A 27,139-nucleotide genomic window follows, 5' to 3' on the forward strand; every position below is an offset into this window, starting at 1 on the left:
ATCACATTGTGGATTAAGGCTTCCTTGTGTAAATTTGGGAGGGACGCACCATAGCACCCACTGTCACAGAGGTGTGGCTAGAGGTGGGGGGGGGATGGGCATGACGGGAGCACTGTCCCACTGTGCACCCAAGGAGCTCCCTGAAAGAAGGGCTGGGAAGCTGGGTGTCCCAAAAGACCCCAGAGACCGAGTGCTCAGCCAGAGGCTAGGAGGCTGCTCTGCAGGGTAGGTCACGTCCATGCAGGCTTCTTTCTCCTTTCTGGCATCATTCGGAGGGCTAGCATGGTGGCTACTCCTTGCCTGATGGGAGCATCAGTGACAGAGAAGTCGCCTCCCTCCCCCACCCTGTATACTTTGTTATAGTTGGATAATCAGCACACTCACCCAATGTCAATCAATACTGGTCTGCGTCTGTTTCCATCCTGTGCCCCTCTTGGAATGAAGTCCCCTTAACCTTCTCCCTGTGTGACACATGGACCGGGCACACCTCATTTGACTGATATTGGTGTGGGGGGGGGTTGGAAATAAGCTCTTATGCACAGTTGGTTTTTGCAATTAACAGAAGCTTCCTCCTTTAGGCAGAGAAACTTTCTATGTATTCAGTTGCCACAAAAGCCTTTTTTTTTTTTTTCGGGCAAAGTGATGCTTTGTTTTGTTTTTCTTTTTTCACTTAAGTTAGCCAGACCCAATATAGCAGGTTTTCCCCAAGTGCAGTTAATCGGGAGACCTGCCATCTCCTTGGTTGGCTCATAGCCATCTTGAGGAACATTAGCTCTGGGGCAATTTGCTCAGCCTTCTGGGGTCCGCTTCTTCACTAAGTGGGAGAGCAACAAATGGACATTCTGGAAAGCTCTTCCTCCTCTTCTCCAGCACCGCAGCCCTCTCGGGAACTTGAGTGGGACCTGTCCCGCATCCCTCAGTGGTAGCTGGAATAGATGCCATTGTCAGCTGTGACTTTTCATAGAGTAACAGTGTCCCGGGATCTCCCATTCTTACAACCATCCTGATCTGTGGTTCTGGAACAATAGAAGATGCCTGACCTCCGCCGACAAACAGTTCAAAATAAAGACCTTCTGGCTTCCCTGTGGACTGGAGAACCCAGAGAGTGTGGCTCCGCTTCTCTCAAATGCTCAGGAGACTGTTGCCTTCTTTCTGGACTGAATCACAAAGGGGTTCCCGAAATCCCGGCTTCTGGAAAAGGGGGTTTACAACACCTCCATACACACAGCAAGCCCTTGGCAAGCGGATGCTAAAAATCCTCCGCCCAGCATTGTGGGAGGGAATGAAGAGCCAGATGCGGTCCCTGCTCCCGAGAAGAAAGCTTCAGGAACATTTCAGGACTGGAGGGTTAGTGGTCCCTCGCTCTGCTCCTTTCTCCCACCCATAAGGCCACCTTTTAGGATGTGAAGGGGACCCTTTGAATTCAGGCAGCTCTAGAATTTGCCAGAAGTTGGAAAGCAGCATCTCTGGATTGAAATCAAGGGCCGTGCTTCCCACAGAGGCTCCAGCGGAGATCTGGTCCCTTGTGTCTTTCAGCTTCTAGGGGCCGCGGTGATGGCCGCTGGCCTTCTTGTCTTGTGTCTGTGTCTTCACGTGGCCTTCTCTTTCATCTTGTCAGCGCTCCCTCTGCCTCTCTCTGAGAAGGACACTTGACGCGGTATTTCGGATGCGCCCACATAACCCACAGTGATCCTCCTAACTCGTGGTCTCCAACAGAGCCACGTCAGCAAAGATCATGTCTCGCCCCATAAGGCCACATTCACAGGTTCCAGGGAGGACGATGTGAATTTTCTCCTTGGGGGCAGGGGCATTCTCCTGCCTGCCGCAGCTGGTCACCATCACCGGTTGTCCATAATTCTGCGGTTTTTAATTACTTAATTGTGAATTTGTAGTGCGTTCCTATTCTATGCCTGGCAGGGTGTGAGACACTGGGGAGTCAGAGGGAGAAGACCTGATTCCTCCCTCGAGAAGCTCATGGATTGGTCAGGGCAACAATGTGGTATTAAGAGCTATGGGTACCCACGATGGATCCCAAAGTGTTCAGATTCCTTATCAAAGTCTGTGTCCCTTGGCCTGTGCTCACCTCTCTGACCTCCTCTTCTATGAGTCTCCATCTCACTCCTCAAGCCCCCACCAAGCTGGCCTCCTTCCTGTTCCTTGGAAAGTCAAGCTGTGTCTCAGGACCTTTGCACTTGCTGTCTTCAGTGCCTAGAAGCACGTTTCTTCCCCTTCCCCAACCTCCATATCCCCACGGCTCCCTTCCTCACTTAACTCTGCTCTGCTAGATCCTTCTTAGAGAGGCAACCCCCGTTTCACCCCGGTGCCTTGGGTGAGACGCACCTTCCCTCCTGGCACTCCCCATCCTGTCCCCTATTTTATGTTCCCAGCACTTACACACCATCAAGTTACTCTTGCCCAGGCCATCTCCACTTCCACAAGCATTTGGACCTAACGATGACTAGACCTTTCCAGAAAATCCTAAACACAAATGCCTCCTGTTTCATTTCCATTTCTTTTTCTGAGAATTTTAGATTTTTTTGTCTTTATGTGTGTTTGGTGGGAAGGTGGTTAGTGGCACATTAGGCTAAAATTCAGGTAGATCAGAATGGGGTGGAGGACCAGGAGGCTCTTCTATGAGGATGTATAAATGCAAGGACTGGGGGTCGGGGGGGGGCCTACTGGTGTTTAAGGGACAAGGGTCAAGGATGTTAATGCCTGTCGTGGCAGAGGACTGTTCTGCCCAGTGAAGAATTTTCTTTCCCAAAATGTGAACAGCACCTCTTTGGAGAAACAATGTTCAGGAAACAGCCCATATCCGGGCCCTAAGATAACATTTTTCAAATGCAACTGAGAACCTTTAGCCCTATAATAGTTTTTCAAGCTATTTCTCCCCCAAATCCGTCACCATATGCCAACCCTGTCTGTGTCCTCCTGCCCATGTATACTGTCTCTTGAGATCACCTCTGCACTTTGAGGTTTCCCTGCGAGGATGCCCTGATTCAGAGCTCCAACTCTGGGCTCAGAGCCCCCCTGCAACTTTCTCCACCCAGAGGACCATTCCTTTCTCTGACATCTTTGTTTCCTTCCCTCCTGACAATGGTTCCCCCCATGGTGAAGCATTTTCTTTAATAGTTTTCAGAGTGGGACCTTGTCAAAAGGTTTTTGGAAATGAAAATAAATTACATGGGGCTGGTTTCCCCTATCCACAGGCATTTTTCACCCCTTCAAAGAGCTCTGGTATATTAAAGGATTTGGTGGATTTGGGGTTTCTATGGGCTTCTGTGCCCAAGTCCTGAATCCTTGGCTGGCGGAGAAGCCAGCAACTGGGGAGGTCCAAGCTGGAGATGAGGGCCGTCCACAGCTCTGAGGGTTCGTAAACCTCCAGAAACCCTCCACACGATTCAAGCCTCTTCCATGCTCCAAAACCTTTCCCCACAACAGTCCCAGATCCCAAAATCCTGCCGAGGGAATGGAATCACCTTGAGCAATCCTCCGTGAGTCCTGTCGGGTGAGCTGGGCCCTTGAATCCTAGAACCGAGGGGAATGCCTCTCGTTCTTCTGGGGTCAGGGATCTGGGAACCAGATCTGGGGATTTTGAGAATAAAAAACCCAAAGTGCAAATAAAAACCCCTAAACAATCATTCATGGGGCAAGCTTCTTTCTTCTCCCACCCATCTTTTAAATCAGTCTCACACGCCTTTACTGTAAATGTGATGACCCCTGTTTCACCGTGAGATGGGCAGAGTGCCTCGCTCAAGGTCACACAAGGTCAGTTCGAGTGGACTTGGAATCACGGTTTGTCTGCGTCCCGTTCTTCCTGTTTCCCAGAGAAAGACTATCCAAAGCAGGCCACCCTGACCCTTGTGGGGAGGCCAGATGCCTGCATCAGACTCCAGAATCTTCCATTCTTTTGCCGCTGCAGTGGACAGCCTCTGTTGGGAGTCCCGGGGACCCCCTGGTTTGATGTCTGCTCTCATAAGGGGACCAGACACACAGAGACAGGTCTCCACTTGTCCTGCTGGTAGCACCTCGAAACACTTTCCTCCGTCCAGCCATGGTAGAGGCCCAAGGGGGCCGAAAGCTTAGCGCCAGCCAAGTCCATCCTGGCAGTAAGCAGTGACGGAGATTTCCCGACCCTGGCACTGCATCGCGTTAGTTCAAGTCCCTGGTCTCTGCATCTACTTCCCTGGAACTCAGTTTCCTCCTCCTCAAAGAGGAGTCGATCTACGCCTGTCCTGTCAGGTGTTACGAATATTCTGAACTAGATCGGTGGGATGCTTGGAAGACAGTTTGGCACACAGTAAGCGTTAAATAAATGTTTGATTTAGAAAGTAGGACCCTCGCGCATGCCCACGAGGAAGGCTCTGGGTTATCTCATTTCTTCTGAGCCCTTCCTCCCAAACCATTAGCCTGTGACGCCCTTTGCCCCCCATCGCTGGGCCTTGCCCTCCCCAGCGTCCTCCCGGTGTTCCCGGAGTGCTCCCCCGACCTGCCTTCCCACTCGTGCCCCATTCCAGCCTACCCTCATTCACACCACAGGCCTCTTCTGTGGGACTGCTCTCCAGACCACACTCCCCCACGCCCAGGACTGGGGAAGGGCAGGGGCTGTCCTCCTCAACCCCCCAAACTCCTTCTGTCTTCATCAAAGAAACGATACCCTCGTCCTTTAGGGCCTTCCCATCTCCTCCTCCGAATCCCCACCCCACACCCCACAATCGTGGTCACTCTCCTTTCCTTTGAGGACACCAGCCCCAAGTCTTGAGGCTGGCCCTGTGTGCCTTTAAGACCCGGGGAACAGCTCGTCAGGCACCTGGACCTCCTTAAACCTGGTCCCCTTCACCTCTGCCTCCCAGCAGGGAGCCCCCTCTTGCCCTCAGCAGCCCTCATCATCACCTGAGCTGTTGCCTTTCTGGAATCTTCCCTGTGGACTCCAGTTTGAGACCACGATCTCCTCCGCTACTTACCACACCTGTCGTCCTGAATCTTCTAGACCAGCTGCTCTGTCCAATAGAACTTTCTGGGATAATTGAAATGTTCTTCATCGCCTCCATCCAAAGGAGGGTTCACAGAGGAACCCTTAAATTTTATTTCATTTTAATTCATTCAAGCCCACATTGAAATAGTTACGGTAGCTGGTCACTACCGCACTGGACCGCACAGTTCTAGAAACCCTGGGCTCAGTTTCCCATTCTCTCCATGTCTTGTCTTCATGTCTTCTCTCTTTAGCTTGGCTTCTATGGTCCATCCTGGCAGCAGCCCTCGGCCCCTTCTGTCCTTCCTCCTGGAAGAAAGCTGCAACTCTGGATTAATCCAGTGGTCCTGCTTTCTTGAGGTCTACAAGGGAGCTGCTGAGCACTGCTGGGGTGGTGGGGAGGACTGTGACTTTGACGGTTGAGGCTTGCTTTCCCATAGATGGAACCTCAGCAGGAGTTCGAGTTCTGGCCAGCAAGCATCAGCCTCTCGTCCATATGACCCCAATCAAGCTTTCCCTTGTCCTTGGACCTCCAATGCTCCCACCTGCTCCCCTGCTGTCAGAAGATGCTGCCACTTCCTGTTCCGCTGGGACAAGAGGCTCTTTGGCACGTAACCACCAATTCTACAAGGCCAGCTCTGTCTGTCTCCAGCCTCTCTCCTTCCATTCCTTCCAATCACCCCATCTCTTTCTTACCCCTTGTTTCCACACTTTGTGAGTGCCGTCTACGCTTGCTGTCCCACTTTCAGGACCCATGGAAGTCTGGTGTCTGTCTCCACCCCTCCTCTGTCATTGCTGGCCAAGGTCGCTGGTGACTTCCTTGTTGTTCAAATCCAAAGGACTTGTTTCAGATCTTATCTTGACCTTGAAGGCAGCGACACCGCTCACCACCCAGCCTTCCTTAAAACTTCCCCGTTGGCTTCTAAGGGCCCCCGAGTCTTCTGGCTTTCCTCCCGCTCCTCCTCTGGCTCCTTCTAGATTTTCTTGAAAGGACCACATTCTCCTCTTCCTAGCGTGATGCTCAGGCTTCCCCGGTAAGGCTGGTGCCAAGAATGGTGCCCCACCTCCGCCGGACGCATTGCTTGAAGAAACACCTGGGAATTTGCTTTCTCATCCAAGAGCGGCACTGTTGTGTTTTGAACTCCTGCTTGTGCCTGACATGCCTTTTCGGGTGTGTATTTATAAGCACCGCTTTGAGAAGCTCTCACAACACTTGGACATCTGTTTTTTTCATTTGTCCCCTCAGAGGGCAGTATGCTTTAGGGAGGGACACTGACAAACAAAAGGGTGTTGGGAGAGTCTGCCCAGTGGCCAGAAGACTGTCCTGTGAGAACTCACAGAAAGAACTGGAAACATTTTTGCCTCACCGATAAAACCGATAAAAGATGATAGAGGGTTGACTGCAAAACTTGCAAGAGGCTGGTCTTGGTCTGGGTCTCTACCACGTGGAGGTAGAATTGCCTGAACTGTATTAGCGGCAGGGAGGTGGGTTTTGAATGGAGGTAGATGCGTTCTACCATGTCAGAATATTCTGAACCTCCAGGAGATCGTGGGGTTGTGAGTTCAAGCCCCATGTTGGGTGTAGAGGTTCCTTAAGAAATAAAACATTAAAAAAAAAAATTCTCTGCAGACAGAAAAGACACAGCAGGAGAAAGGCTTGGAGTGTGCCCTGAAAGCCAGCCCAGTAGAACCCCCCAAACAGACCCCACTGGGGTGGGCAGTGAGCTGGACACCCTGACTTGCCTCTTTCAGACCTGTCCTGGCCAGACTGGCTTTCCCTGACTTGTGTTTTTGTGTGATGCCACCTGCTTCTAGCACGAGCTGTCACGCAGAACCTGGCCCACAGAGCTCGCTGCTGTCACTGCCATGGGGATGTTCTTGGGGGATGTAGGCTCAGTACTTAATACTGTGTTCCCTTTATGGCTGCCCCCCCCCATCCCAGGAGAAATTCCTGTCTCCTCTTAGTACCGAGAATAGTTGTAATTCTCTTGAGTAATCGGTCTGTCTGTTTCCATCTCATGGACACTGGGAATCGTGTAACTGGCGTGGTTTCCTTTTCATTTGGGCCGCAGGAAAGCTGAGGGACGAATAGACCTACCCATAGGAGGTGAATAAGGCATTCTAGGGACCATTTTTGCTTTATTTCCATTTCCTGTCCTCCTGGTTTTTCTTTCTTTTCTTCCCTCTCCTTTCTCTACCATACAAAACTGAGAATGCCCCAGCAAAAAGCATCTGTACTCTCACTATCGTTCTCATGTTTGATGCGTACTTTAAAAAAAAAAAAAAAAATGAGCTTATACTGTGCATAGTGGGTTTTTTTGAGGGGGGGCATCATGTTTTGTAATTTGCTTCCCCCCCTTTTATAATATGTCATGAACGTCTTTGCATGTAATTAAATGGTCTTCTTTGGATTATTTTATTATTGTTTAAAAATTAAAAACCATTTTATCTATGTATTTGAATGAGAGGGAGAGACAGCTTAGAGGGAGAGGGAGAGGGCGAAGCAGACTCCCTGCTGAGCAGAGCGCTGGCCTGGGAGGGTAGGGGGGAGAAGCTTGATCCCAGGACCCTGAGATCATGACCTGAGCCAAAGGCAGACACTTAACCAAGTGAACCACCCAGGCGCCCCCTAACTTATTTTAAATATCTATAAAGATCTGGCAACCTGATCGTCACAACGAACACGGCTGTATCCACTTTTTGTGTGCCTGACCTTATAAGCATTTATATGTATACCTTCTTTGTGTACATTATGTAATTCATTTTGTGTGTCCACATATTATAAGCCACAGTCTTCGTATATGCTTACTCATGTGGTGCTCGTAATCCGATGAGATGGATGTTACTGTCCCCTTTTTACAAGCGAGGAAAGCAAAGCACAGAGAGATTCGACACTGTGCCAAGGCCACACACTCTGGGCTTTCCACCTGGCCCTCCAGTCGCCCAGCCCACAAGAGTTAAACTTTTCCTCCATCTCTCACCTCACTGTCTAATTTATGCTATTTTGCCAGGTTCTAAGTAGCCTCGTAAGTCACCGAGAATCCTCTCTGCCACACGGCAGAAATAAACAGGGTAGGGAGTGGTAAATGGCACAGAGAAGGCAAAGCTAAAACCTTTCCTGAGGGCAGGAGATGAATTTGGGCTGTCTATCGTGCAAGGGAATGCGTTTATTTCCTTGGGCTGTGGTGCACACCCAAGCTGGCTTGGGTGGCCGTCTCTCAGGGAGGCTGGGGAAGGCGGTTTTCCAAGGAGACAGAGCTGGGGCCAAAAGAGCCCTGAGGCCCCCTTCTTGGATTCTCACAGTTTAGGAGAATGCCAGTAAGACAAAAGGAGACAGTTGATGGAGCTAATAGTCAGCTCTTGGGCCAGAACCAGAACCCTGGGCTTTCAGTCTAGATTTATGACTCGATCACTCATCTCAAAGTAACAAACCAACAGGGATTGAGTTTCAAACTCCCAGCCCAGTGTATTCTTCCCCCAAAGCGCTTTGGCGGCTCTGCAGGATAGTCGAAGGATGCTGTCACTGTCCTCTGTCCTTTTGTTAAGGTGGCAGAGAGTGAGGCAAGAAGGAAAACTTGGGTGGTCCCCAGGATGGCTGGGGAGCCTGTAATTGGGTGGGATTGCTATCCACTTGACAAGAAAGAGAAGGAGCCCTCCCTGGTTTCTATTGCCAGATTTGACCCATGTTTACTAGCTGGGAGATGTTGGGCAAACTTCTTGACCTCAGTTTCCTCATCTGTGAAATGGAATTAATATCAATTTTGCAAAGCTGTAGTGAGGCTCGCGTGAGCTAGTGCGGGGCTGAGCACCCTTGAACATACAAGCCTGCCTCAGGGGACCTGGGGAGGGCTGGGCAGGCGCCCCCCCCCCCCCCCACGCCTGAGGCCGGAAGACGAGTCAGGAAGGGGGAGTGGGCCCGGACTCCAGTCCACCACAGCATCCCTGGGACGCAGGGAGTCGCCTTCCCGGTACACAGGCCCACCACAGGGTGACAACCGGTGTGTGTGTGTGGGGGGGGGGGGCGGGCAGGGTAGCAGCCCCTTCTCTCCCGCCTCGGTGGGCTTCAGGAAGAAGGGGTGAGCCGGCAGAGGTTACCTCCCCACCCCCTACCCCTCTTCCTCAGGATTCTCGGCTGTCTGCCCACGGGGGCACGGCCCTGCGCGCGGTGCCACCGGGGCCATCAGGCCCGGCTGGAGGAAGGCCCGACCTCGGCGCAGCAAAGAAAACAAACACAGATGTGTTTGGCCGGGACCAGGAGGGAGCACGTCTTCCCCTCCCTCGCCCCGCCCGCGCGCTCCCCCGGGGCGTGGGGCCGGCGGAAACCTGCGGGGCTGCCCGGGAGGCGCGGGGCCGGGACGAGGCTGACAGTCCCCGGCCGGGTACCCCCCTCCCTCCGTGGGGGTGCTCGCCGGGCCCAGCCCCCTCTCCGGGGTTTCCCCGGGCGCTCTGCTCGCTTTCTCTTTGTCTCTGCCGCCCTTCCTCGGGCTCCCCGGTTCCCAGCCGCTCGCGCGCCCGCTCGCTCCGCTCCCCGGGCCGCTTCCCTTTAACTTTTCTTCTTTCCCGGGGTTAAAACTTCGCTCGCGAGCGGGCGGCTGCTCGCCGACGTTATTGGCCGGCGCCCCGCCCGGCGGCCCCGCCCCCCGCCCCCGCGCTCCCCTCCGCCCCCCACTCCGGGCGCGAGCGGCGGCGGCGGCGGCGGCTGCGGCGGCTGCGGCGGCGGAGCCTTCGGGGGCGTGCGTGCGTGTGTGTGAGTGCGCGCCAGCCAGCGTGAGTGTGTGTGCGCCCCGGGCGCGGGCTGGGCGGCACTCCGACCGCGGCGGGAGCGGCGGGAGCCGGGCGGCCGCGTCGTCACTCCGGCGAGCGAGGCGGCGGCCGGGGCCGGGGCTGGGGCAGCGGCGGCCGCGCCGGGCATGGAGCTGGCAAGCCCGCGCTGAGGCGGGACGCGCCTGCTGGCCGCGAGCGAGAGGCTCTCCGGCGTCCGGCGCGCGGGCTCCCGGCCGGGGCCGGGCAAACTTTTCTTTCTCTTTTGCCCTCGCCAGAGGTAAAGTCCCGAGCGCGGACTCCGCGGCGGGGACGCGCTCTGGGCCGGCCCGGGCGGTAGGGAGGGGGGACCCCGGGCTGCGGGAGGAAGGGGCGCGGGTCGGTGCGGGCCCCCCACCCTCCGCGCTGTCCCGCGCCGGGGCTTGGGGCGCTAGGCGGGCTGGCCGCGGACCGGCAAGGCGGGCGCGGGCATGCCCCCCTCGGGCGGCGTGGAGGCGGCGGTGGCCGGGGAAGCCGAGCGTTCGCCCGCGGCCCCGGCTCGCCGCCCGGCGGTGAAGGACGGGCGCGGGCGGTGCGGGGTCGGGGAGGGGGTGGTGGTGGCCCTCCCGGGACTCAACTGTCCCCCTTCCCGCCGCCGGCCCCCGTCCCCTGGGACTGTGGAGAGCGAAGCGAGGCGAGGCGGGCGGGCGGGCGGCCGCGGGGTAGGTGCCGCGGAAGCCGGGCGTCCGCCGGGGCTCCCCGCTCGCCGCCCGCCGGTGGGTGGAGGGCGCGGGGCGGGCTGGCTGAGCGCAGCTCCCCTCTCTCCGCAGGCGCCTTCTGCGGCGGGCGGACCGACTCCTCGGCGCGGCGGGGCCGGGGCAAGCTGGACGCAGCATGATGCGCGCAGTGTGGGAGGCGCTGGTGGCGCTGGCGGCGGTGGCGTGCCTGGTGGGCGCGGTGCGCGGCGGGCCCGGGCTCAGCATGTTCTCGGGCCAGGCGGCGCAGCCCGACCCCTGCTCGGACGAGAACGGCCACCCGCGCCGCTGCATCCCCGACTTTGTCAACGCGGCCTTCGGCAAGGACGTGCGCGTGTCCAGCACCTGCGGCCGGCCCCCGGCGCGCTACTGCGTGGTGAGCGAGCGCGGCGAGGAGCGGCTGCGCTCCTGCCACCTCTGCAACGCGTCCGACCCCAAGAAGGCGCACCCGCCCGCCTTCCTCACGGATCTCAACAACCCGCACAACCTGACGTGCTGGCAGTCCGAGAACTACCTGCAGTTCCCGCACAACGTCACTCTCACGCTGTCGCTCGGCAAGAAGTTCGAGGTGACCTACGTGAGCCTGCAGTTCTGCTCGCCGCGGCCCGAGTCCATGGCCATCTACAAGTCCATGGACTACGGGCGCACGTGGGTGCCCTTCCAGTTCTACTCCACCCAGTGCCGCAAGATGTACAACCGGCCGCACCGTGCGCCCATCACCAAGCAGAACGAGCAGGAGGCCGTCTGCACCGACTCGCACACCGACATGCGCCCGCTCTCGGGCGGCCTCATCGCCTTCAGCACGCTGGACGGGCGGCCCTCCGCGCACGACTTCGACAATTCGCCGGTGCTGCAGGACTGGGTCACGGCCACGGACATCCGCGTGGCCTTCAGCCGCCTGCACACGTTCGGTGACGAGAACGAGGACGACTCGGAGCTGGCGCGCGACTCCTACTTCTATGCCGTGTCCGACCTGCAGGTGGGCGGCCGCTGCAAGTGCAACGGCCACGCCGCCCGCTGCGTGCGCGACCGCGACGACAGCCTGGTGTGCGACTGCAGGCACAACACGGCCGGCCCGGAGTGCGACCGCTGCAAGCCGTTCCACTACGACCGGCCCTGGCAGCGCGCCACGGCCCGCGAGGCCAACGAGTGCGTGGGTGAGTGGGGGGCGCCGCGGGGACGCGGGCGGCGGGTGGCGGCGGCTGCGAGGGCCTCGCGGCCGCGGGTACCAGGGAGCGCCCGCGGCGCCCGCGCGGGAGGACCGCCTGCCGCGTGGATGCGGCGCGGCCCGTGGGAGGCGCGGTCCGGGACGTCCGGGACCGGGAAGGGCTGAGAGCCGATTCACCCGCTGGCTTGGCGCTGGCCTTGACGCTCAGCATTGCGCGCCGTGCGCTCTGCGAAGCCGGGAAGCATGAGAGATGCTTCGGGGCAGAGGGTTTTTCAGAAAACTTGCCGACTGGTCCCCCGGACCCCGGACTCAAATGCAAACATGCGTTGCCTTACCCTCAGTTTGGCAGGACCCAGGGATCCACCACCGCCTTACCCTCCCCGCCCTACCTCCCCACCCCCTTCCCAGGGCTGCAGCTGGGCGCGCAATTGGGAACCCCGGCCCAGTTCCCGGGAAGTTCCAGCTCTCCAACCACAAATCCCTTGGGAGGTGGCAAAGCAGTTTGGGGCCGGTTCAGCACCCGACCAGTATCTCAGTCCAGCACGCCTGTTTGTTTTTCATGGGTTGGGGAGCGGAAAAAAAATCCTTCCCCTTTTGAAGGGCGTATTTGTGTTAGCAAAAGAGTGATGTGATTTAAATTAATTACTATCTACAGATTACAAAGGAGAGTTCAGTCATTATTTTAAAATAATTGAGTCCTGCTCCAAAAAAGTGTATCAACATTTTTGTGTGTGTTTTGTTAGCGTCAGGGTTAGGTGAAATGGAAGAGCTTTGAATTAACCAAGGGTCCAGCTTCTGGCTTTTTAATGGGGTTTCAAGTCCTGAAAGAAGTCAGACAAAACCGGCACTGGTGAATACTGTTAGGTCAGAAATGAGGCTTAAATAAAGGAGGGGGGTGTGGAGAGAGAGAGAGATCCGTTCTATTTCTGAATTGTACAACTTTGCTGCTGTAGAAACTCTCAGGCATCAGTTTTCCGCCCCCGGGGTGCGGAGAGGGGAGACACAAAAACCGAAAAACAGAATTGGGGGTGGGGTGGGGAGAAGGAATGCTAAAGAATTCCAGCCTGAGATGTAAAATTCCAAATCCCACGTTCTGTTTTAATGAAAAGTATTTAGTCCCTAAATGCGCCGTTCCGTGTGCATCTTTTGTGAACGTACAGCGGTCCCGCCCTACCCTCCCCCCCTGCAACCCCCAGGCAGCCCGCGCGGGTTTTCTTCAATCTCTTCCCCCGTCGGAGGCACATTGCTAAGTGTGCTGGTCCCCACAAACACACGTTTTGAGGTCTGGTTCTGATTAATTGTGTCATGTTGTTGTCGAATAGTTTGTGCCTCATGACTGTGCATGCAGACTTTTGAGCGAGGGAATGGAAAACATGTCTTGGAGATCCGGGTGGGCACTGAGGCCCAGTCAGGCGTCTGGGGCTGCACAGGGCTGTTTGCACCGGGCGGGCTTTTGCAGACCTAATTGTTCATCCCCCTCATTTAAGGGCCTGAACGGGTTGCCAGATAGAAGTGAAGAGACTATGCAGGTTTGCGGGGAGCTGGTAGTTACACCCTGACTTCGTGGTCTTTGAGAATAAAATTGCTTTGATCTGCTTCTTTCCTTTAGAAATGTTAGTTTTTCCCATCCCTTCTCTTTCCCCCTCCCTCTTTTCTTTGCTGCCTTTTGTGCATAAAAACCCTTTATTGACATTTAAAGGGCCTCCCACGGCTTTGCTATCAGTTTTAGCTCGCCTGTGCAAATGAAAGATATCTTCGGGTTGTCGACAGCGGGGTCTAATTGGACGAACGCTAGTGAATACATTTGAGGTGAAAAACGGAATCTTGTGCTAACTTTGTGCCTGAGGATTCCTCTCAGCCTGGGTATTGTTCACAATCACGGCCCACCCCCATCTCTCCCCGTCCCTTTGGTTGTGGAGACGGAACCCGTATTTGTCGTAACAATGGTCATGCACTTGAAATAAACCCTATAGTTGAGGATTTTGTCTTTTGACCACAGCATTAACTGTGTGCACAAATTGGATTGACTGCTTTTTTTTTTACAGCCAAATTGAGCAATCAACATATTAACTAATGTAATTAGTAAGTGTTTTTTTTTTTGTTCAAAAAGCTTAATTAGGCCTAATAAGTACATCATCTGCATGACAAATAATCGGCCAACAATATTTTCTGGTTTTTCCTGAAGTTATTTTAATTCTCAGTAGTCAAAGTATCTTTGAATCTTGCCAATTATTCAGTCATCTCATAAAAGCAAAGCCAATTCGACTAAGTTAAAGTTATTTATAGTTTCCCTTTTGAATAGATGTTCTGATATCTTGTAGCTACAGCCTCGGGAACGCCAGGTTGAAGTTCCCATAAAGTCTTAATTAAAGTCTCAGTGATTTTTCCATCGTTCCGCAAAAGAGAAAGCCAGCAAAGACAATTTAGAAGTGATTTACAATTAAAGGTCGAGCTTTTTATGAAAAGGCCCTGTAGTGGAGATATGTGAATGAATTAGTATTTGACAGGTGTTCTGAGACACTACAGGGCACTGTGCTAGAAAAAAAAAAGCATTAATAAATCCTTCACACACTAACTTTCGCACTATCAGATTTTTCCCCCCAGCATAATCCCCTCTTGTGAATTTCACACTGTTGACATATCAAGTCAAGCAACCCAGATTATTTACAATGGAAGACAAAATCAAGAAGGATGTTTCTTAATTCCAAAAATCAGTCTTGATTTAAAAAAAAAATGAAGCATTATCGCTCTGCTATTTTGTTTCTGCCTTTATAAAATAATGACACAGTGATTTATAATAGACTAAAATGGCATCTCTCCTTAGGTTACTTCCAATTATACCCACCCTTCCCTGCCCCCCCCAAAAAAACTCCAAAAATTTAAAAATGACATGGATATTATTTGACTCCACGGTTCTACCAGGGCCGAGGTACTTTCGGATTGCTGGGAAATGCATACAGCCTCTAGGTTTTCTCTGGTCAAGCTTTCTTTTTGGTGCCTTTTCAAGGTTGAGTTCTCTACGGGATAAATGGGAACTTTTCGTAAAGGCTGATTTTATTTTAAATTCAATTTTGGATTTCTTCTGGAAGAAAAAACCCCGCAAAACAATATGAAAGACAAGACCGTGTATAACGTTACAGCCTTGACAGCTCTCAGCGGAATAACTAAATACTTTCTTCCGCCCATATGTATCAGCGGTGCTCCCATGCTCTCACACACATGTGCATTAATATTCTTTGCGTAAAGGAGCATCCGAGCATAGTGGGGGTATATGTACATTCAAGGGAAAATGCATGAACAGTTTTAAACCACCTGGGTTGCTAGGCCCTTTCTCCACCCCCCCTTCTTCTTCTTCTCTTCCTTCTTCTTCTTCTTCTTTTTTTTTTTTTCCAAGAGAGCATCTGAAGACCATATTGTGTTTCATAAATTATTGACATCAGTTTTAATCAGTGTCCCCCTGACGTCGGAGCTGTGTTAGTATTTAGTGCCTGACGAAGCATGCTGTTTAATCTTACTGTGGGGATGTCAGCATGAACCCCTGCCTGGTTTGTGACAGGGTGAGCTTATGAAAACTCGTTCTGCGACTCGCTCTGTGGCTTTGCGTTGCCCAGCTGAAACCCAAAACCCACACAAAAGACGTCTCTGCAAGATGAGCACCGTGCTGGGCTGGCCTCCTATGGTCGTGGGTACCTGCAACATAATGCTGGTAATTGTTTAAACATGGCTATGGGGGTTTGGGGGGGTCCTCACGCTGTGAATGGCTCTCCAGCACTTCGGCCTACCTTCATCCCCAGCAGGAGAAGGGGGATTGTGTTGGAGGTGTTGCTGTGAGAAACCCAACGCCCCACTAAAGACTCTTGCAAAATCAGAAGGCCAGAATTATTTGCTGCTTAGTCGAGAGCCTGGCACATAGCTGTAGATCGGTTGAATGTTTTTACAGTCTTGGTGATTATTATAATTATCATCATTATGGCCGTTAAGTCTTGAGAGCTTTTTTTTTTTTTTTGCCGAACACTCACATTAGTCATTTAATCATCGCCGCCATGCTAATAATATGCAGTATGACGGCACTTACTTTACAGATGAGAAAACCATAACCTAGAGGCATTAAAGTAGTTTTCCCGAAGCTGGGTGGTTAGGAGGTGGTGGAGCTGGGTGTTCATGCTTTGTCCTAATGCATCCTTTGGGCAGACTCTACAGAGCTTGGGCGGTGGGTGGGTGGGTTGGTGGGTGGATGGCAGTAACATATCCACGTATAGGAAAGAATTGGAACAACCTGTTACTTCTGCTAGAATTGGAGATGGTTCCCTAGTTGTGTCAGTCATGTTACGTTGTATTAATTATGTTCATACATGTATAAATATGATGTTGCATGTAAGAAATCATCCTTCAGGGGCGCCTGGGTGGCTCAGTCAGTTAAGCGTCTGCCTTCAGCTCAGGTTGTGATCCCAGGGTCCCGGGATCCAGGCCCACATCGGGCTCCCTGTTCAGCAGAGACCCTCCTCCTTCTCCCTCTGCTGCTCCCCTGCTTGTGCGCTCACTCTCTCTCTCTCTGTCAAATAAATAAATAAAATCTTAAAAAAAAAAAAAAAGAAAAGAAATCATTCTTCATTTTAGCCATCAGGCCTAGTGGGAGCTGGGAGTTAGTAATATAAGTGAAAAGGGTGTAAATACTTTCTTGCAGGTCTTGGCATCTGCCAGGGGTGATGATGGCCAAGTCTCTTGATTTTAGGGCCCATGATCTTGCTCAAAGGTGGGGAAACACAGCTCGTAATCAGAAAATCCTCTATAACAAGGCCCTTTCTGTTTCCCTAGTGCTCCGTCTCCCCCTGGCTTCTCTGAAACATACAGAAGAAAATCGAGGAAGTGGGCTGAGAAGTGTTGTGAAGAGACGAGTTTAGGGGCCTACCCTGGCTGCTCGTGTGCTAGGTGACCTTCACATACGGTCGCACAGGGCCATCGGTGATCTCGGTTGGCCGCACGGCAGTCGGAGTGAGGGTCTCTGCTGGGCTTCTCCCCAGCATCCGGTGGGCAAGGCGTCTGTCCCCTCCTCTGCCCAGAGAGAAGGGAGACAAGAGTTCTATCAGGGTAAACCTCCCAGGGTGGGTCTGTGCATATCCAGCCTTCGCCAAGAAGCCTTCGGCCCTGCCCAGACTTCTCTCTGACCTCCTCCTCCTGTAGAAAAATGAGATCCTCGGAAAAGTATTTGAGACTTTATGTCCAGAGTAAATATTGGAAAGGCAGTGGGTTGAAATTCAGATGTTCCCTGGAAGGAATCCCCTCATTTTCGGCTCACAGCTGGTATCGATATCTCCTCCTTGAGATGAGTTGTGCTTTTCATTAAGTAAATTTTTTGTCTTGGGATTAAACCAACATTGTATTCTTAATAGACTTCTATGTTTACACTTCAAAAGTCTGCTGGGTTGTTATTCGTGTTATCTTGATGGCTTCCACAGGGTCTGATGCGAGGCTGGCCTCACCAACATAAATGGCTCCCTAGGGGACCGGATTATAAAACCTTATCTGTCCATACACCAGGATGGATATTTTGTGAGCCAGCATTTTTTTCTTCTTTCAGAAGTGATAATCATACCTTGGGTTTCCGCAGCGCCTTTCATTAGAGGGAGCCCGGAGGTCTCCGAGGGCTTTTGAAGGGCTCCGGATTTAAGCCTAATACTTACAGAGAGGCCCACAGCGTTTTGCCCGTTGTCCAGGAAGACCTACAGCAGCCCCCGTGGGCTCCGTGGCCTTGGGAGATGTGGCACTGGGTTGGGAAGCTGCGGGACTGCCGAGCTGACAATATTAGTGCAAGGCGGCCGTCAGGCGACATCCCGAAGACAGACCAGTGCCCCCTACAAGGTGCCAACCATTGTAATAGGTGCTTTATATGGATTTTCATCGGCCTTCGGAACCTTGTATAATTGGCGTGCCTTTCCCCCCATGTCAGAAGGCCGAGACCCGTATCCGTGGTCAGCCTTGGCCTGTACAGGTGGCACTTCCTTCCCATCCCCAGCTCCCGGGGGAGGCCCTGGCTGGGTGTGTGTTGAGCCCAGCTACTTCCTTCTGAGCTAGAGAGAAGGGGCTATGGGCGTGCCTTGGACCAAGTGTGGAATGTGTCTCATCTGAGACTTCCCCTTCTAATACTTTGGTGCCTGGCCCTGAGCCTCCTTCCCGATAAACCTTTTTCTGAGATGTCCCCTGACAGTGGAAGAGCTGAGGTCACCAAGGGGACAGAGGTACCATGACTAAGGAGTTCTGCCAGGGATTGGAGATGTGTGTTCTGGCTTTGGCTGTGTGGGAGCCGTCCCTGATGATCCCCGGCCTCCTGCCGTCAGGACTAGCGTAGAGGCCATCATTTGGGGGAGAGGAATTGGTGTCACAGTGCCTTTGCACATGTAGAAAAGATCCGGAGGACAGATGTCTCTAGGTGTGGCTATGGAAAGGGGTGGCTTTTCAGCGGGCAAAGGAAATTGCTTGGCTGAGGACCTCAGAAGGCAGAAAGTTACCACCCTAATACACTACATCCACTGATAACCAAGGAGGGTTCCTGCTCAGTCTGGAAGCTGGAAGGAGGTTCCGGAAGTCTGTCTCTGTGGAGGATTCAGGACTGGCCTGGGTAAGGTAGGCGAGGTCTCACTTCCCTCTCACCCCCTGTCAGTGCAGGTGGTCGAGCTTCATGTCGGAGCCCCTCCATGCCCTCTTCCTAGCTGGCGCTCCTGATAGATTTCTAGCTTTTTCCCCAGGTCCTTTTCTGCCTGCAGATATTAGGGAGTATTAGCAGTCACGTGCAATTTATACACATTCTTGAGGCTCCATACCTGAGCTCCACTATCTGTAGGACTGTAGGGACCTTTCAATGGGCTGGGTTTGAATAACTGAGCCTTAGGTAACAAGGAAACGAGAACAGAGCTCGTTTAGTTTCCCAAAGCCCTTGTATGTTGCACCCTTCCCATATTTGATGGGGCATCCCCAAAGGGAGGGACACTCTCTGCCTGCCTAATTATCACTGTTGGAACTTCTGAGTTCATCTCTTCCGGCTTGGGGTGGCCGTGGTGCCTACTTAGCCATCACACCGCGGCTCCCCCATTCTGGAACCAGGGCAGACATTGCTAATCAACCACAGCACTCTGTTCTTTTAAGGCCAGAGATAGTCCCAGGGCTTTAGCATCCTTTACAACAGAATACCCTGGGCTGCTGTAATGTCTTAGAAGTAGCTTCAGAGATGAAAACCGCATGACAATTTTCAGACCTAGAAGACCTTCCCCAGCTCCCCCAGCTCCCCCAGCCCACAGTCGAAGGGGAACCCTGTAAGTGGTCATTTCTGGAGCTGTCAGTGGAGGTGGCCATCTTTTGGGTTGGGGAGGTAGAGAAGTGTGAAGTGGGTGGGGACCCTCCCTGCTGGTTGGGGCAGGTTGGGGCAGGTTGGGGAGGTTGTGCGTGTGAAGGGTTAGTATGAGTACCCTCGTGCTAAACCGCACACACTGCTGGGCGCCCTGAGGGAGGAACTTTGCCAAACGCCCCGGATGCAGGAAGTGCGGAGGGTCTAGAGCGGAGGCGGATTTCAGAGTGGGCTCTTCTAAAATGTGGGGGGATTGCATTGCAGTCTACCACAACATAGTAACCCCGTGCATTGGCTGTGCGGTTAGCATTTTTGTTTTCTCCCCTGACACCCGCTCTGAGAGACTGGGTTCCCCGAAAAGGGTGCCCTCCGGGAGGGTCATCTCCAGGCTCCCAGGCAGCTTCTCCTGCCCTGGGTGAGCTCTGGGACTACCCTCCCATGCCAAGGAGAGCATGTCCTAGCCCGCGGGGCAGGGCTCTGGTGCCTGACACTTCCCGGGGTTCCTTCCCACCTGAGGAGTGGGTCCTGGCCCCCAAGCCACATCTGGATGGCATTGAGAGACTCTTCCCCCAGCCGCTTTCCCTCAGTGCCCTGCTTCCAAGTGGGTCTGATGGTAACTAACTGACGGCTCCCACCCCAGCATGGAAAAGGAAACACACTGTATTGATAGATACAAGGGTTGTCATTGGAAACATGAAAGTACCTTTGAGTCGGACGCCCCAGTGCAGGGCTTTTGGACACCCTGACATGGTTGTTTTTCCGAAGTCTGAGATGCCTGCAGGAGAATATGACCCACATTTAAGTGACAAGCCGGTTTCTGATTGTCCTGCTCCGTAGCAATGATGTTCAAAAACCAAGGTCGGAGAGCCCAGCTTTCTGTTAACTTGTATATGGAAGAGCTTGATGTGTGCTTTAGGACTTAGGATTCAGACCAGCAGTGTCCAGCCCCGCGTGCCCTCCACCCGCCCTGTGTGTCCTGTGGGTGTGTCGTTGAACCCCTGTGTACCTTCAATGCCCTCGGAGTGCTGGGAGTTCTGTGCAAGACCTCGGTGGGATATGGGGGGCCAGGGAGTGAGAGGAGCCCCTGCCCCATGCTGCAGAGCAGGGTTGGGGGGAGCTCAGAGGCCCACCACTCGTCTGACTTTGGCTCGACACACGTCTATCCCCCTTCCTCCTGCCGTACTCCGTTCTAAACACTGCACAGACACGACCTCATTTTATCCTCACAACCGACCACCACGTGGCTTCTACCATACCAGTATTACCCAGAAGGAAATTCCTTTCTCGAAGTGTGGCATCCGTACGGAAAAGCACTGGGATCCTAAGTATCCAGCTCGAGGACCGCAGATGAATGCCCACATCAGGAACACACCAGCACCCCCAGAGCTGCCTTGGGCTCCCTCCCTGTTGCCATGCGCCCTTCCCAACAGACATAGGCTTTGACTGCTTTTGAGCTCTATGTAAGTAGAGTCATGTTCTGGCTTCTTTTGCTCCATGTTCCGTTCGTGGGGCTTCTCCGCAGGTCGTCTCCTCAGTTCCCGTGGCTGTGTAGGGTCCCAGAGCATACACATAGTCCAGTTTAGTTACCCAGCCTGTTTGTGGCGGACACTTGGGTGGTTTTCTAGTGCCAGCTCGTACAAAGGATGCTGCTGTGGACGGACTTGTCCTCGTCTTTTGACTTGGGCGCGTGTGAACGCATTTCCGTTGGGCGTGTATCCAGAAGTAGAGTCATCGGATCCTGGGGGTAGCTGTCAGGCCAGCTCTGTGCATCACGGTTCTACATTGTGCAGAAGGCGGATGTCCAAATTTACATTCATACATAATTCTGCAGGTGAAGAAACAGAGGCACGTGAGGGACACGGTCCTTGCCCAGGGTCACCCAGCTAGCAGGTGGGATGGCCCCGGGTCCTGCTTCTCACCACTGTGTCTGATTGCCGCCTCTCATCTTAAATCTGTATATACCCTGTCAAGGAAAACTGTTAATAACTGGGTGGGGGTGGTCAAAGTTTCCCTTTATTTCTCTGGGTCTCAGTTGTCTCTCCCTTAAAGTGAGGGTTTGGGGCATGAAGACCATCTTTAGCTCTGATAGTCTGTGTTCCAGTGAAATATGCCTTCTTCCTGGGGAGATTTTTGCCATGTTCCCCATGCCCTCTGTTCTGCTGGGAGTCCCTCGAAAGACTGGTCAGGCTCTGAGTGGGGGGCCTCACCTGGGCCGGCCCTTCAAGACCACCGGGGATTTGTCCTTCTCTCCCTCACCAGCTGTTCCAGTTGGGGAGGGAAAGCGTGGGGCGCGTTCCTTCTTTGCCCTCCGGCGTGTCTGCTAGCCGGTCTCCTCTCTCCGGATCCTGCATATACAGCTGGATGGACGTCAACCAAGTCAACTCACCTGTGTAACCTAGTTCAGCCGTCAAGAAATAAAACATTTCCAGAAGGCCTGCTTACGTCCTTGAGATCACCATCCCGCGGTATACAACCGTCTTGTCTTCTGGCTCTGTGGGTTTAGTTTTGTCTGCTCTGGAACTTTCTGTAGATGAAATCATACTGTATGTTCTCTTCAGTACCTGCCTCCCTTTGCTCAGCCTTATTTGCTTATAAATAGTCTTAAACATATGGTATCCTGGAGTCCTTTTTAGTTTGATGGATGATCTCAGCTTCTAGGGGGTACAGATCATCCTGCTTGCTCTGTCTGCTGACCTTTGCTCCATGGGAATGATTTCCTTGTGGGTTTTGTAACGTCTGACTGTGAGCTTATCTTTTTGGGGGGATTTTATGGAAATCCCACTGGTCTGAGATCTGGAGTGTCCCTACCGAGTTGATTTTGCCAGACATCTTCATGGTATCATAGGCATGGGACTGATTTTTCCATGAATTAATCATCTTGAACATTTCTGTATCAAGTGAGGATTTTCCTCTAGTCCCTCCTAGGCCTGGATCGCTGCTGGTCTCTTGCCTGTCTATCCTGCTCCCCAGCCCCCCGATCTGTTCTTACTGGTAGTTCCTGCTGCCAGATACTCAGATGGATGGTTTCCTCATCCCCTTGATCGGTTGTTGTTTCTTGTTGCAGCCAGCCCTGATTGTCCTACATCATAATATCCTAAGACAGCTTCCTCATCTGTGTCTGTCTCCTTCACACACACACACACACACACACACACACACACACACGTATGCATCACACACATTCCTGATAACCCTTTTCTTACTCCACTTTCTCCTTTTCCTCCCATAACACCTACCATCTTCTAACACATCATGTGATTTACTCCTTAATTATGTTTATCGACCGTCTTTCCATCCCACCACTTGCTCCATTTTAACTACTCGTTAGAAATTAAGTTCCTGTAAGGGTGGGAGTCCTTGTCTGTATTGCTCCTGAGGGTCCTGGCATGTAGTAGATGCTTACTGAGCCTTGGTTAAAGGAAAGAATGCAGGGTCTCATTTGTTCATCCTTGCCTTGGAAGTCTCAAGGCCTCATCTCCTTTCTGTATGTGGGTGCTAAAACCAAAGCCCAAAGCCATGAAGGCCTGTTTCTACGTCAAATACCCAGGCTTTCTTTTCTTTGATCTCTTTCTCCTTCTCATCCAGCCCCACTCACACAGACCTTTTGGTCACCACGGTCTCAGTGTTTCTCTTAATACTTCAGCTTGCAGATTTTTAATTCTTCCAGCACCTGGGGATTTCCTTTTATTTCTTGTGAGATCTGCTATGCATTAAATATTTTTTTAAAATTACATTTCATCTAGTATTTCTAGATGTTTGCCATGGTAGGGGTTCTGCATGAGCTCAGTCCACCTCGTTGCCAGAACTCAGAGCCATATATTTTAATCTTTCATCCATCTGGAATTAATTGTGACATATGGTGTGAGGTAAGGATCTCTCTCTCTCTCTCTCTTTCTTTTTTTTTTTTTTTCCTCCAAATATTTAGCCAGTCATTCAGTGACAATTACTGGGGGGAAAAATCATTCTTTCTTAGTGATTTGAGATGCCATATTTATTAAATGTTTACGTTTTCTTATAAACTCGCATCTGTTTTTTGGATTTTCCATTTTGTTTCACTGATGGGTCTGTTTTCCTGCCACTTCCCGTCTGTTTGGTTGCTGCATTTTGGTGTCAGGTGTGTTCAGTACTTACTCAATGATCTTTTAACATTGGTTCTTTTCCAGTTATCTTCATTGCTATTCTTATGTATGTGTGCGTGCCTGTGTGCATGGGCTCTGGTTGGGTTTGTGAAACGTCAGGACGCATGCCCTGGATAATTGGATAGCAGTGTTCTTAAAGTGAACTTGGTGATAATGGACAACCTCACACCTTTTCAGTTTTTACTGTATCAACTCAAGTGTTGCACTTCATGATTTAATGATTTAAAACATCTCCGTTAGGGTTGTAAGATACAAAATGGGTAGGATGGACGTCTGGATAAATCACAAATTGCGTGTTTCTTTTCGCTGTTCAAGATAATCTGTAAGACGTTTTATTGAGTTATGATTGAAATCCAGTCAGCTGCACTTATTTAAAGAGCGTAAGTTGGTGAATTTGACATGTGCGTGTACCTATGAAAACACCACCACGATCAAGACACAGTACCTATCCGTCAGCCCCAAATGTTTCCTAATGCTCTTTGGTAATTCCTCCCACACCTCCTGCCCCTTTCTCTGAGAGCACTTTCTGTCATTTTGCATTAGTTTCCCTTTCTAGAGTTTCTGGTAAATGGAATCATATGGTATGTATTCTTTTTTGTCTGTTTTCTGTCGTTCTGCACGATTATCTTGAGATTTGTCTGTGATGCGATGTGCATCACTGGTTCACTGCCTTTTATCGCTGGTAGCAGTCTATTATGTCCCTGCACCTACTGATAGACACTGAGGTCATGTCCTCTGTTTGGCCATTACTGATAAAGCAGCTGTGGCCATTCCTGTGTGTGTATTTGCGGGCACAGATGTGTTCATCTCTCTTGCGTAAGTGCCCGGGAGTGGAGTAACTGTATGAGATGGTACGTGTATGTTTAACTTTAAAAAATTTTTTTTTTAAGAAAACAGCAATGCTGTTTTCTAGAATGGTTGTACCACTTTACATTCACACCAGCAGCAAGAGTGTTCCAGTGTCTTGTCTCCAATTTCTAGTCCTTGCCAGCATTTGATATGGTCGGTCTTTTAATTTTAGCCATTCCAAGAGGTACATGGTAGAGGGACACTTAAACCTTTACAGGTTTAAATCTAACACCCCAGACATGTTAGTTATGACCTGGGTGGCTCTGTCTGTTAAGCCTCTGTCTTCAGCTCAGGTCATGATCCCAGGGTCCCGGGGTGGAGCCCTGCATCTGGTTCCCTGCTCTGCCTGCTCTGTCCCTCTCCCTCTGCCTCTCCCCTCTGCTCATGCTCGCACGTCCTCTCTTTCTCTCTCAAGTAAATAAATAAAATACTTTTTTAAAAAGCTGCCAACAATCCAGAGATGTTTAACATTTCCACTTATTCATATCTTCTTTTACATCCTTCTGCAGAGTATATACATTTCTTTATATTAGCCTCACATTTTTTTTGAAAGAAAGTTGATTTCCATGCATTTATAATTTAGATTACTATTACAAAAGGGATTTTTTCCCCTTCTCATTTTATCTTCTAACTGGATACTGCTGACATGTAGAAAGGCTGTTGGTTTTTTATGTAAGTCATTTGTAAACAACAACATCACTCAACTTTTTAAAAGTAGTTTGCTAATTAAACTAGTTAATTCTCTTCTCTTGGATTTTTTCAGATTCAACTGTAATCCTCAAATTATGGATTTTTTAGCACTTTTTTCCTAACACTTGTACTTTTATTTTTCCTGTCTTACTGCATTGGCTTGAAGTCCAAGTAATGGTATATAGGAATGCTAACATACACCCTTGGGTTTCTGGCCCCGGTGAAAATGTTTCTAGCGTTTTCTCAGTAGGTATATTTTTATTACTAGTTTTAGGTGGATAGTGTTTATTGTGCTCAAAGAAATGACTTTGGTTCCTGATTTACTGGGAGATTTGCTCCTTTTTGGTGTTACTGTTTTAAATTACAAATATGCGGAATGGTAATCCTTTGTATATCAATCAAAATGATCATATACTTTCACGTTGACTATTAATGTAGTGAATTGCATTAATTCATTCCTAAAAATTTTTGAACAGATTTACGGAGATGTAATTCACGTACGATGTAATTCCCCCCTTTAAAATATATGATTCAGTGCTTTTGAGTATGGTTATAGAGTGATGCAACTATCACTAAAATTCATTCCAGAACATTTTTGTCCCCCAACAAAAGGATCTTGTACCCATTAGCAATCATCCTCCATTCCCTCTTTCCCAGCATTACCCCAACCCTAGCCAACCACTAAACTCCTTTCAGTCTCTGTAGATTTGCCAGTTCTGGGCATTTCCCATAGAGACATACTGTATGTGGCCTTTGTGACTGGCAGCTTTCAGTTAACACTGTTCTCACGGTCTTTCTGTGATGTAGCATGGAGCAGAACTTCATTCTTTAGTATGGCTGAATACTATTCCATTGTATGCATACACAGCTTCTTATTTATTTTTTCATCCGATGGCAGATATGTACGTTGTTTCCACTTTTTGGCTATTAGGAATAACGCTGCCATGAGTATTAATGTAAGGTTTTCATACAGAGATGTGTTCCTATTTCTCTTGGGTTATGTATCTAAGAGTAGAGTTGCTGGGTCATATGGTAACTTTGTGTTTAACTTTTTGAGACGCTGCCAGACTGTTTTCCAAAGCAGCTGCACCGTTTTACACTCCCACCTGCAACATATGAGGGCTTCATCTTCTCCACATTCTTCTCGTCAATACTTATTCCCTATCTTTCTGATTATAGCCTTTCTGGTGGGTAGGAAGTGGTATCTCATTGTGGTTTCGTGATTTTCTAAATTTGAGCGAGTCTAGCATTTTGGAATGCGATTTATTTTCTGACACGTTTTTCCTTGCTAATATTTTATTTTTGATTTTTTAGATCTCTTCAAAAGTGAGATTTGCCTGAACTGCTTTTCTCCTTATATTGCCTTTCGTGTCAGGGTTATTTTGAATTTATGCAGTGGAGAGAGAAGTTTCCAGTCAGTGCTGTGCCCTGGAATAATTTAAGGAGCATGATAGCTAGCTCTTCCTTGAAGATTTGCCTGAATTAGCCCATCTGGGCCCTGTGCCATTTTTGGAAGTAGTTATCTGATAATGATTTCAATTTCTTCCATGCTTGCATGTTTATTCAGGAATTTTTCATCTGCTTTTTGAGTCAAATCTGGTAATTTGTTTTCCAGGAAAATTATCATTTACCCAGATTTTCATTTTTTTCAAGCATAGTTGTATGTAGCAATCACTAAAGCCATTTTTTAAAAAAAAATTCCACATGGGTCTATGTCATCTTTCTGATTCCTAATACTACGTATTTATTCTCACTCTCTGCCTAGGTTTGGTGTTTTTCTTGATATTTTTCAGAGTGATGGTAATACTATCTATTGAACGTTGTTCAATACTTACTTGTTCAATACTTACTGTGTGTCAGGCCTTGTGCTGAGCACTCTGTGTACACTCAATTTTCAAACCTGTAGAACTTCATGAGCTGAGTACGATTATCCCCATTTTACAGGTGTTGAGAAGTTCAGAAATCCAACTTGCCCGATGTCAGCTGGCTGCAAAGCCCAGAGCTGTAATTCCAGTAGGACCTGTCAGCTCAGTGCTGGAGCTCTTACTGCTTGAGCCTGCCCCTTGTTTTTGATGTTATATATTGCTTCTAGTTTTCTTTTTTCTAGCTATCTGTTTATCTACCTATTTATTTTAGAGACAGAGCGTGTGCATGAGAGCGTGCATTGTGGGGAGGGGCCTGAGAGGGAGAGAGAGACTCTTAAGCAGGCTCCACTCCTGATGCAGCTGGCAAGGTGGGGCTCTGTCTGATGACTCTAAGATCATGACCTGAGCTGAAATCAAGGGTCAGATGTTTAACTGAATCCCACCCGCCTTGGCACCCCAGTTTCCAATTTCCCAATTTCCATTTCACCCTTATTCATTCTTGTTCAGGTTTTTGTGGTCCTCCAGATACTTTTTGTTAAATGCTCTGTTCAGCTAATGGTATGATTTTCTTATTCGTGCTTGACAGTGGAACCATGAAAGGCCGTGCCTTCTCTCTTAAGAG

General features: G+C 50.7%; 1 protein-coding gene across 4 annotated transcripts in view; it reads left to right on the forward strand.

Annotated features, from left to right (window-relative positions):
- NTN1 (netrin 1) overlaps positions 1–27,139 on the forward strand; it is a 173,012-nt gene that overhangs the window by 4,458 nt on the left and 141,415 nt on the right. Inside the window, exons 1-2 of one of the 4 annotated variants that reach the window (XM_045083374.1) lie at positions 9,681–9,739; positions 10,543–11,624. In XM_045083374.1, coding sequence (XP_044939309.1) covers positions 10,607–11,624 — 1,018 coding nt within the window. In that variant the 5' untranslated portion in view covers positions 9,681–9,739; positions 10,543–10,606. Of the gene's footprint in view, positions 1–9,680; positions 9,740–9,762; positions 10,014–10,542; positions 11,625–27,139 lie in introns of those variants that run through there. The other 3 variants (XM_045083376.1, XM_045083373.1, XM_045083375.1) reach the window with 3 other exon arrangements.

The sequence above is a fragment of the Mustela putorius genome, unplaced genomic scaffold (genome assembly GCF_011764305.1).
Source record: "Mustela putorius furo isolate JIRA1106 unplaced genomic scaffold, ASM1176430v1.1 tig00000695_pilon_pilon_pilon, whole genome shotgun sequence".
NCBI classification, from domain to species: Eukaryota; Metazoa; Chordata; class Mammalia; order Carnivora; family Mustelidae; genus Mustela; species Mustela putorius.